This window comes from Megalops cyprinoides, chromosome 21 (genome assembly GCF_013368585.1).
Source record: "Megalops cyprinoides isolate fMegCyp1 chromosome 21, fMegCyp1.pri, whole genome shotgun sequence".
Taxonomy (NCBI): Eukaryota; Metazoa; Chordata; class Actinopteri; order Elopiformes; family Megalopidae; genus Megalops; species Megalops cyprinoides.
The window spans coordinates 26,164,918-26,177,232 of record NC_050603.1 but is presented as its reverse complement, the minus strand read 5'-3'; the positions used below and the strand labels follow the sequence as shown (position 1 = coordinate 26,177,232).

The window sequence follows — 12,315 nt, the reverse complement described above, 5'->3', positions numbered from 1 at the left end:
ATGGGGGGTGTGCTACATTGCTGTCACAGCCCTACACTGCATTCAGACCTAACACCAGATCACAGCTCTCCCTCTCTGAGAAAAGACTTGTGTCAATTGTGCACAGATCAGATGTGTGCTGCACTTGTTTGATCCTTATGTATGCTGTGCAGGTGAGATACTGTACTGTTTGGTCCTTGTGTATGCTGTGGAGGTGAGATACTGTCTGTACTGTTTGGGTCTTTGTGTATGCTGTGCACGTGAGATACTCTCTGTACATATGCACTCCTTGTGTATTCTGTGCAGGTGAGTGGTGTGCTGTACATGTTTGGTCCTTGTGTATGTGGTGCAGGTGAGATACTCTGTACATGTTTGCTCCTTGTATATGCAGTGTAGCGGAGAAACATGCTGTTCAAATTTGAAAGTTGCCATAGAAACCTACACATGTAAAACTGCCTGCTGAGATCCATGACAGACACGGAAAGACACACATCAAAAAATCAAAGCCTGGTGATGGACACATTGGTGCAAAAGTCCATCACAGATCTGTGAATAATGGACATTGCCTCAGGTACAAGCCACAGAGCCGCAGAGCCACATTAACTGGAAAGGTTTTTTCTTTTGTGAGGTGTGACCATTTCACTTACTTTCATAGTAGATTTTGAAGCCACTGTTGGAGCGGCTGTTGTCGGTGGTGAAGAGCAGGTAGAGATGATTGCTGCTGCTGAAGAGGAACTGAGGGACCTGTGTCCCGTTGAAGGAGCTGATGAGTGGGGACAGCAGGTTGGGCCCGTCGTGAAGTTCTAAGAAGTCATAGTTGAGCTCCGTCTGGAATCTGCCAGAGAGACGAGAGGAGGGGTGACAGAGCTGTTTACATGGCCTACATTAACGGTGAGGCGTGGGCTCAGACAACATGGTGCTCACGGCAGATGGAAATAACCACCACCAGCCTTTGCCAAAGCAGCTGCCAGCAGCCAAAATAAAATATTAATGCACCATTTTTCATGTGTGTATAAAGCAAAGGGCATTTTAAATGCAGCTGAATGAACTGGAATGATGCAGTGCAAAGGAGTGTTCAATCAAATCCACAATGGAAATTGACAAGACATGTCTAAGGATATACAACAAAGTAGTTCCATTTTATATATGCCACCGACATGATACAAAGCCAGGATTTTATCTGGTGCTAAACGCCAGTATTCTGAATCACTCAGTCGGACATGTTATTGCATCAGACCACAGTAAAAGCAGATGAACAGGTGTGTCCATTGGCGTCCCGCACACACAGTGGCAGGGTGCCGTTGTGCTCACCTGTCAAAGGTGATCTTGATGGAGTGCCCTGCCTCTGCCTCTATGACCCACTCACAGCTGAGGGAGTCCTTGTAGTATCCGGGCCACCCTGGGGACAGGATAACACCGCTCGGGGCGGAGAAGTGTCCCCCGCAGGGAGCTGCCCAAAGATATGGTTACCCATGACAATGAGTCTCACTGCTGCCCATTGCCTCAGGAACATACACAATAATCACTCTTCAGCAGGTCTGCACAGAATGCAAATCAACTGCCATCTGGTCCTAACTACACAATTTACCCATGTCATTACATTGTACTAAGTTGTTATATCAATGTAATTACATGATTAAGTACTGTGTAACAGATAAAAGTACTATGTAACACCACATACAGAGGTCAAATGCTTTGAGTAATTTGAGTAAGACCAGGAGTCAGACAAGGTCTAGGATGGGAATTAAGCTTTGGATTTAGGGTTAAATGATAAAATTTTCTGTGTGATTACATATACCTCAATCTTGTGTTCCACAATTACTTTGTAATTTTTTAAATATTGCTGTTACAATATCATTAGATATAGAGTCACAACCAAAACACTACCAACAAACATTGATTTAGCAGTGTGGTATTATGGTAATGAGAAGGGCTTGTAACACAAAAGTTTCTAGTTTGCTTCCCAGGTGGGCCACAACTGTTATACCACTAGGTAAAGCATTTAACCCATATTCCCTCAGTAAATATCCATCTCTATAAATGGATAGCATGCAAAATGGAAATTCTGTAAACTGCTCTGAATAAGGGCCTCTGCTAAGGAAAACATAACAAACAACTATCTTTGTTGTTGATTGCTCATGCCTTTAAAGGATACAAACCTGGATACAAAAGCCTTGTTCTATGTCCTGTAGTTGGAGCTGAACAGCAAACACATAGCTAAGGGATATTTGAAATAATATAACTTCAGACACATTTTCCTTTTCACCAAATCCCTCAGCTGAGGCACCATTATCCATTAAGGCATTATGGGCCCTGGCAGGACACAGGCAAGGTATTCATTTCTCCACGGCGGAGGTGACATTCTTATTTCTATCTCCAAAGGAAGAGATGTTGCTGGAATATTAGATTGCCATGATCAAGTGGCAGAAGCATGGCTGACAGTCAATTGGATACAAAGTGACTGGTCACCCCTCAGTGCTGGATTACTCTCTCATCCATCCCCTCCCCTCCATCCTGCCACAGCTGAGTGTCTCTTTGGTGTAGGCTCACTTCCACCACACGGGATGGGAGCTCATTACCTTCACATTTGGGAATGGGGCCGCTCCACATCACCTTCCCCTGGTCTAATTCGCAGGTGATGGTCTCTGTGCCCTGGGTCTTGATGAAGCCCTCCTCGCACACCACCGAGATGGAGCTGCCCAGCTGGAAGCTGTCCCCAAAGCGGCGGGCGTTTAGTGGGACTCCTGGATCAGGGCACTCATTGTGGCCAAAAGCTGAGCAGGAGAAAGGGGACAAAACACGGTCTTTGTTCCTGATAATCTTTGGAGATTTGGGAGTAGGAAGGTTACAGAACTTCACATTTCTTCCCATTGTTCTTCATCAGTGGGGATGAACTGTAATTGTGTGGTTCTGCCCTCAACAAGAGCATGTCCTATATAACAATAATAACAACACAGTACAACAGACAGGCTCCTCTAGTATAAGCAGAGATATATTCAGAGATTGGAGATATCTGTAAAATACTGCACCTTTTTCTGCTTGGAGCAAAGCTCAGGGTGTCCGCATGGTCAAAATAATCAATATGGCAATATCAGATGTACTCAATTAAAAATTCCCACTCAGAAAAGTTATACATGTGAACCCTTCTTTGCGACAATGACTGAAGGCAAAACCTGAAGCGTGAGCAATCTGATAGATACTCTTTCCCCCAGAAAGCTGTTTTTGATTCAGTGCTTTTGACCCTACAGCCTTCTGTCAAATCCCTGACGTGTATATTCAGGCTAGGAGCAGCTGGCTTCAGAAATAGCCTCAAACCCTGATCACACCAAAGCCAGACTGACTAATGAATGCTCTGTGATGAGGAAAAAGCTGATGTGACGTTTGTCAGAGGCCATACAGTTTGAACACTGCTCAATCATACCTCTGACAGCCTTGAGCAGATGACACGGAGTTGGGCTGTAATTCTGTGAAGAGGCTAACGCTTACAGTGTTCTAATGACTCATGCCAAACGCACACGGAGCAGGCTTTTCTGTGCGTTTGATGGATTGTCGTGACATTTCCCAGCTCTTTTAAAAAAGCTATTAAGAAGTCATTTTCAGGCATATAATGATGGGTACTGTATGTAGACCATTCAGTCGGGTCCAAAATTGATTAAGTCATTACACTGAGAATAAAAGACTGTGAATAGGGCTCTTTGGGGTAAACAAATATCAGAGGTGTTGCCACCAAATGGGAAGGTTTAAAAGGATAAAAAAGAAACATTCAAAATGAGTGCAATTGACTATCTTTCTAGCATTCAGAAATATGTATAACCATTGCACATATAATATCCTAATTTCATAATTTAAATGGATACTTTACATTAAATGAACCCAGTGTGAATATAAATCCAAGCCTAGAGTTATGAAAATTCTTGAGGTAACAGGAGGTTACAGGCAAAGGTGCCTAAGGTGTGTAGAGAACATCAAAGTATTGTAGAGCAGCGTTTGTCAAACCTCTCCTGGCGGCCCACTGTCCTGCGTATCTTCTATCTATCCTTGCTGCTTGATTAAATCAGGTGTGCTCAGCCAATCAAAAGTGCCACTGATGAGTTCAGTCAGGTAGGTAGAGCAAGGATAGACAGAAGATATGAAGGACAGTGAGCCGCCAGGAGTAGGATTGAGAAACACTGTTGTAGAGGATGTTAGACTAGACCTCACACAGGCCACCAGTTATGTAGGGAACATGCCTATCCCCACAGAGGCCCTGGCCATTTGGCGAGGATAGTTAACATTCCTCAATGGACATAATAATTAATAAAATTAGGTCTTTTAAGCCTATTAGAGCCCAGTTTGTTAACACAAAATACAGACAAGACGGCAATGTACTGAATAAAACAAATTTATTAACACAATGCAGACAAACATAGATGAAATGGAATAAGCTAGAATATCTAAATAAACAAACGAGGGACAGGAAATTAAATAAAGAATGAATCATAAAAGTTACGGGCAATAAGAAGGGGGGAAACGTAATGATAATATTAAGTGTGTGTGTGTGTGTGGCTTTCAGTGGCTGAGTCAAACTACAGCAGATCATGAAATGATAACTGTTGTTGACGTGCGCTGGCAAAATATTAATTAGATGTGTGTCTAACTGTAAAAGTTACCTTATTTGACAAACTTAGCTCAACTATTTGTAAGTCAATCTAACCAGTCTCATAATGGTGAAAAATTATCATTGTACAAATCACGGATGTGTCTAATCACATTATGTACAAGGATCAATTTAACTAAGCTACAAACGATGCCAGTATTAAACAATAATATTCATCGAGTTATTGGAGAGGACCAGTCCACCAGACGTGAAGGGATGGAAGCTTATTTGTGATAGGCTTACTGAGAGGCCACAGTCTTTTTTCCACTGGAGACTTCTGGGTTTGTTGCCAGAGACAGAGAGATGCACAGGAGAGATCCGTTGCCTGACCATTGCTGGGGAAACAAACACGGCGTCAAGGTCCATCACCGAAGGTCCACTTCTTCTGGCTTTCCTTGACAGACACACATAGTTGACGTTGGGATGTCGAAGAGATCCGGTCATCTTCACACCCGTAGTAGCTGTCTTTGCTGAGAGCCTCCAACTTTACGTTGGGTTGCACTTATGCGTAAAAGAAGTGCTACATATTATGTGCAGCTAGGTCTTCTGTCATCCTTGCTAGACAGAAATGTTGTCGACATAGAAATGACGAAGTGACACAGTCGTCTTCACATTCAGTGAGATAGCTGTCTTTTCCGACAGCCTCCAACTTCGCATTGGGGCATTTCGGTCTCTAAGGTCGCATCGTTCATTGTCGAGGGACTTGGACGAGGACATGTCCGTCCGGATGTCGAGGACGTATGGTCACCCTATCTTAACTTAGTAGCTAGTATTACAGGGAAAAAAATAACACATAAGAATTGTCGAAAAAAGCAAACGTGGCTGATTGTATATATGTAGCGCATGCTATAATTTACCATAAGGTTGCAGTGACCTCCATATAGTCCCAAAAGGTAGAACTTGTGTAAAACAGCAACGTACTAAAAGTGGAGCTAGCATGCATCCATGTCCACTGTATTGCCTTCTTCCCCTGTGCATTGAAAAGCACCGTGCTTCCTGTTGTTCGAGCCTGAAGCAGCAGCCATCGTACTGTCGAGTTGGGCAGCTGTAGGGCAAAATTTCCATGGCAAAGAGTTCATGAAATCTTCCGCAGCTTGAGAGGAATCAAACGTCATCTTCTTGCCTTTGTACTGCAGCTTCCTCTGTGCAGGATAGATGAGAAACGGCACCAGGCCCATAGCTGTAGCCTTCTTCATGACGGAACTAACTCACGGTTGTGGTAGGGCTGAAGACGGGGATGAACAGGAGAGTAACATTGGATGCATATTTCACTGGGTATGCTTTATATGCACCTTTAAGAATATCTGATCTATCCTGCCATCGAAGTACACGAAAGATTAGGGTGCGCAGCTTATTGGAATTGCTATCTCGCCCATTATACACATGATGCGCCTGCTCAGTGTCGATGTCTCGTCCCTCCAGTGATGGAATCCACTTGGGATGACTGGCTTTGAGGAAGCCGACTGCATTGGAACCCTCTGCTGCTTCTGGTAAGCCTACTAGCCTTACATTTTTTCTTTGACTCCTGTCCTCCAAGTCGGTCAACTTTGTGGTTAGTTGCTGTAACTGTTTCCTTAGCTCGACAACCAATCATCTGTCTTCTTGTGCCGCCTCCTGGACTGAGTCTACTTGGTCTTGGGTCCTTCTGGCAGCTGTGGCTGCTTTCTCAAGTTCAGTGCTCATCTCCTTTATAACTTCATTCGTTTTTTTGTATGTCTGTGCGTATATTACGTAGTGCAGAAGCCAGAACACAGCCTCTCTGACTGCCGAGGCAATGATTGCATCTAGTGTGCCTTGTTGTTCTTGAAGGGCTAGCTTTATGTCATTAGCAATAGCTGCGTCAAGTTCTTTGCTGGAGATGGAGGAGTCTTTAAATTTTTTCTTTAATGGCGAATGTTCAATCTCCCTTTTCCGCGTGTCTTTGACTGTTGAAATGTTCATGGTGGGATAGGTGTTGAAAAATCAGATGTATGTCGATAGGATTATTGAAAAAAAAGACTATGTGAGCAGAGCTAGAAACTATGCCAGCATCACTGTCGAAAGGTCACGTGATCTTGGCTATTTTTATTTGCATTAGACTTAAAAAATGTCATTTATTCAAATGTGGTAAGGCTGGGGAATAATCATAATTAATAATTATTAGAAAAGCATTTTTGAGCCATCATCCCTACTTCAAACCACTCAATGGTTTCTTGTCATTTAAAGAGAGGGTAACACACCCACTCAGAAATCTAGTACAAATGACATTCTTTTTCCTTGCTTGACATTGCAGTTCAAACCATTTCTTCATTCATAGATGATGGACAGGCACTACAGCTCTTCCCATGGCTGTACCTGGCCAATGGTATTCAAAGGCAGACGTTCCTATGAGAGAGGGCTTGAATGTAGAAAAAGAGAAAATCAAAATGGGGGGAAACTCTGAAAGTGGTGGACGAGGTCTCAGATCCCTAAAAAGCCTGGCTCTGCCCCGTATTCCCAAATTGCACCTTTCCCCCTAGTCTACTGAGCTGCAGCGAAATGTCCCGTTGGGTGGAGCGGTGGGCTGTCTGCTGTTAAGGCCGACGGGGATATCGGGGAAGTGTAGAGTCATTAGGTAAGCCCTCTAGCACATTGCTAACTGCTGTGAGGCTGGAGCGCTGTTTCACATATGCTGTGGAAAACCACATGGTCAGCACAGCTCAACACAGCCTTGTGAGGCAGGCTTACATTTTCAACATAACTCGATGCTCTATTATCTTTGACAGCACATAACTTATCTCTTCTCTCCATTTGTTTTGAAGTTTAACAGCATGACTTCCAGGGCTGCCAACCAAAGCCATAGTATTCCCGTTTCAAAGTAAACCCCAATTCGATTGCATCATCCACACTGGCAGCACAATTTAAATGTATTGTCATTTGATAAACATGCTATTTCCACTGTAAAAGAGGCAGAGGAAACCAAAAAAAATGTTTGATTTTTCTTTAACCTTCTATATTAAAACCTTGCTTCTTGTCCTGAACAGTATGTGCTATAAGAGGGATGCTGGCTGAACGTTGGCTTAAAGTATTATTTTCAGCTTCTCCTCTATTGTCAAAGTAGAAAAAATGATCTGTCAAATGATCCACATGATTCATTTAATCAAGTGCACACTTATTTTTTCTGATGAGTTTCACATATTTTTTTTTGCTAGCTAGCTGAATGAGTGTGTTATTGAGAATTAATGTGCCTCACAAGTAGTCTATTGATTTTTTGATTACAGCAATAACAGTCAAAGGGAAGTGAGGAACATGCATACATGGCTATTTCTGGCAGAGTCCAAGGGTTTACCACCATCACACAAGCTCAGGATTTCACACAGCTGCTCTGCAATGAACCTTTTTTGACACATTGGTGCAAGTGTGTAATCATCTGGTACACAGCAAACCAAAGAAAAACATCCACTGCAGAAATTAAATGATCTGGCAGCATAAAGTTGTCATAGAAATACCTAAATTCTTTCTAATTTCTTACAGTCTGTGATTTAGTTAGCTAGCTAACATTGATAAAATCTCTTTTTACCTGTTTTTGTTTAGTGGGGCACAACTTTGTGCAACTTTGTGCATGCAGTGTTGCAACCAGGGGTAGCTTGTGAAAAAAGATACACATCTTCACTGAAAGCACACCCCTGCTCCAGGTGTACTTTCAGTGTTTTAGAATGTGCTTTACTCACTACTGTAGGTGTACGTTCAGTGTTTTAGAATGTGCTTTACTCACTACTGTAGGTGTACTTTCAGTGTTTTAGAATGTGCTTTACTCACTACTGTAGGTGTGCTTTCAGTGTTTTAGAGTGTGCTTTGCTCACTGCTGTAGTTGTGTTATTAGAGTTCTGGAATGTGCTTCACTTACTGCTGTAGGTGATATTGAAGCCCCGGCCAGACATGGAATGGTCAGCCTGGAACTCCAGCCTCAGGATGTTGGTGTTGCTGGTGAGGTGGGATGGGACCTCGGCACCTGAGAAGCGACCCAGGATGGCTGAGTCCAGCAGCTCCCCGTCCTTCACGGTGAGGAAGTCATAGGGAGCCTCTAGGTCGAAATCGTTGAAGGCCAGGTGTATCCGGCTGCCAGGCTCTGAGATGATGAGCCAAACGCAGTTAAGGTTGTTTCCATAGCCCTCGGGGTAGTCTGGGGACAGCACAGTCCCCATCGGGGCCGTAAAATTTGACAAACAGGGAACTGCGTGGAAATTGAGGGCACAAAGAGAGAGATGCAACAGTTAGAATCTCAAAATGTTTCACTGGAACGCTGCTCTCCACATGAAGATTTCATCACACACACACATGTACACACACACAGACATATACATCCACATGTACACACACACATGCACGCATGTATGTAGACACACACACACACATACATACACATATGCACGCACACGCACACAGAGGAACAAACACACATACACATACACACTCTCACATCCATACATGTGTGCACACAGTGGCTTAATTGTTAAAAGCATGACACTTGTACTTCATGATTTTCAGCAAGGAATTCTATGAAACTACAATTTGCCAATATGCACTGCTGTCTTGTCAGCCAAGAATCCTTTCTAAGGTCTATTAGAGATAGGCGATAAAGGAAAATCCAGCTTAGAAAACAAACAAAATTCATTTGCATTTTTAGGCATCTCACCTGACCTGACTGAGCTTGGCTTATGTGCATTGTATTCATATGGAGATCCTTCCTATTTCAGATCAGCATGAAATATGTGGTGATGGCATTTCAAGTGACTGAGACACTCTACGAAAGAGAGATGTGTTGTTGTTTAACCAAAGTCCCAAGAGGCTGGGGCAGACGACACAAAAACTGAGGAATTCTGCTGGAGTTTTTCTGGAATGAGCAGGACTTTAACGAAACTGCCTCATGCCCATTTTTCAGCCTGTATCTCAATAAATGTATGTACGTCAACATGTAACTACATTCACAAAAGAGTCACACTCAATGTTTTTTTTTCATAAAGACGAAGCTAAAAGTTTAAGCTTTCGTGACTCCTGTTTTCATCAGTGAAACAGTGTCACCAATAGTGACCATTAAAAAACATCACCACAGGAGTAGAGGTTAGTTTAAGAAGAACTTCCAATCAGTGCCTCTACTGTCAGTCAAGGCTATGAATGAGTTTCAAACTTGTGGCAGAAGATCTTGACATGATTTTTATTAATGTACAGTAATTACTGAAAAATAGATAGCAAAATAGCAGACATCAAGGAAGGAGACCAAGCTACCCCTGCAGGGTAATTGGAGTTTTCTGAATGTACTGAAGAGTGAGCAGGGAGCTGCATTGATCTGTTTTCACTGAGGGATGAAATAATTCAAAGGTAGAAAATGCTGAGCCATCCTGTGGCCCACGGACCAAAGGAATGAATGTCCCCCACATATCTCTACACGTCATGTAGAGCCATAGGGTGCATGTCAGGGCTGCGACCTCTCATAGTTCCTGAATTATTTATAACTGCTTACACCTAAAATGTCATATTGCCAAATACAGAGCTGTTTCTATAGAGATCTAGATCAAACGTGGGAGAAAATCAGTCTACACGTTTATGTGTAGCAAGTAAAATAGACACTTGACAATTGACAGCTTGTATAAGTGCATACTTGCACTTGATCAAAAAGAACTGAGCTCAAGATTAAATATGCATACAGTAGAAGCCAATAAGCAAGGTTCTTCTGTGCTATTCAATTTTACCAACTTTTGGGACATATTATTCGTAAGTAAAAGTGTGATTCAATCTAACCACAATGTACTTTGTAATTTAATTTATTACATTATTATTATATTATTATTTAATAATAAGTTAATTCCAAGGTATTATAACATATTAATTTATGTGCCCATTTTATTTACACAGTGTTGTATGCACAACCGAAAAAAGTAATTTACAACCAACTTGGCTATTCAATGTTTCAGCAAAAAGTCATAATGAAAACCCTGTTACAAAGTAGCTACCCCAGCTTGAAAACAACAGCTGAAAATGGCTGTAAAAGGAAGCAGCTAGATAGTGTAACCTGATAATGTAATGGCTGTGTCCCAATATGAAGTGAGCTGCCTTAGAAGACAGCATTTGAAGGGAGCATTGTCACTATTTTCACAATTTTGCAATTTCCTGTCGTAGGCATGTCCCACACTGAAGCCATCATAAAATGCGTCCTTCTAAGGTGCATTATTCCGGTTAAATTTGAAGGCAGCATCCGATGTATCCTTCGCCAGGTAGGGTATCCCATAGGTCTTTGCGATTGCCTCAGGCTTCTCAACTTCTGGTAAATTAATGGCTGCTGAAAACACCACAGAGGTAGATGCAGTGGTAGCAGAGGAGCTCATTATAGATGTCCATATACAGTGAACCCAATAATTTGTTGCGGTTATATCTAAAAAATACATTGTAATTATTTAATTCACTTGAATAATGTATGTAGTGTTTTTAAGCCTCAGTGAGCTTTCCGTGAGCTAGCTAGCTAGTTTGCAAGTAATCACATTACTTTCCAATAGAACAAGCTAGCTATCTAGCTAACGTAGTGGTAGTTTGGTTGTCCATCGAACAAAGGTGAAGTCTTTTACAGCTACTGAAATACTTAACATGATAATCTGATTAAATTGAAAAAAGTAGCTGATCTAGTGGCTAGTTATTTATTTACACAAACGTTAAATTATTTTTCTCTCCAGGGACGCAAACGATCTATGACATGATCCTGCCTTCAAAGTGTGTCCCGATTTCGTTGCTTTTTGAGATTCCTTTTCCGTTAGGATGCCACCTTATAAGGGAGCTCAGTTCTAAGGATGCAGGCAGCAGGCAGTTGACTTAGTATTGGGACACAGCCATTGTGTGAGAGTGGAAGAAAATAAAACAAACAAACCCCAAAAGTGGCATGAGGCAGACTTCCCGAACCAAGGCCACAAAAGGTGAGCTCACAAACAGCGGGGATCTCCTCACAGGCTAGTTCTATCCTCTGGGATCCACAGACACCAGAGCCGAAGCACTTGTTTGTTTAATGTTTAGTTTATTTTTAATAAAACCCATGGAAGTCCATCGCCCCACTTCACGGAAGCAGCAGCTAATAGGTGACTGAAAATCTGTCTTGGAAGTCCCAGTGACACAAAACAGCACAACCAACGACCTACTGCTACAGTCGTGGTAAGCCCCTGTGCCCCCCCATGGCTAAGGCTAAGGAGCAGGACTTGCAACCGAAAGGTTGCCAGTTCAATTCCCCACTGGGGCACTGGTGCTGTACCCTTGGGCAAGGTACTTAACCCACAATTGCTTCAGTAAATGTAAACATTATAAAGAACTGTAACCTATGTAAGTTGCTCTGGATAAGAGCATCTGCTAAATAATGTAATGTAACAAACACTGTATACTGGTGTCCCAGCTTAAACAAACAATGTTAGCAAATGACTGAAATTGTTTTAAGCCATTTTTATGTTCTGTCTTTGAAACAGTTTTATACTAATGATTATTGGTCTCCCCAACCAGACTGCATCAAGTAGCCACCAACGTCTCCATACTCTTCCAGATTTACTGCCATGGATTTCTCCTCTTTCGGTCAGCAGTTCACCTTTTTATGTGTACCTGGAGAGGAGAGGCTGCCTCAACCTGCATGGTACCATTACAGCTCATGCTGAATAAAACAAAACAAAAAAATATGTGCATGTGTGAGGAGCGTGTGAGTAGCCCTAACCCTA

The 12,315-nt window shown here is 42.4% G+C and overlaps 1 protein-coding gene across 2 annotated transcripts in view; it reads right to left on the bottom strand.

Annotated features, from left to right (window-relative positions):
- The window catches only part of csmd3b (CUB and Sushi multiple domains 3b), a 523,594-nt gene that overhangs the window by 182,438 nt on the left and 328,841 nt on the right, over positions 1–12,315 (bottom strand). For both annotated transcript variants that reach the window (XM_036516253.1, XM_036516254.1), the window contains 4 exons: positions 8,481–8,807; positions 2,559–2,753; positions 1,291–1,429; positions 627–814 (listed from right to left, as the gene is read on the bottom strand). In XM_036516253.1, coding sequence (XP_036372146.1) covers positions 627–814; positions 1,291–1,429; positions 2,559–2,753; positions 8,481–8,807 — 849 coding nt within the window. The remainder of the gene's footprint in view (positions 1–626; positions 815–1,290; positions 1,430–2,558; positions 2,754–8,480; positions 8,808–12,315) is intronic.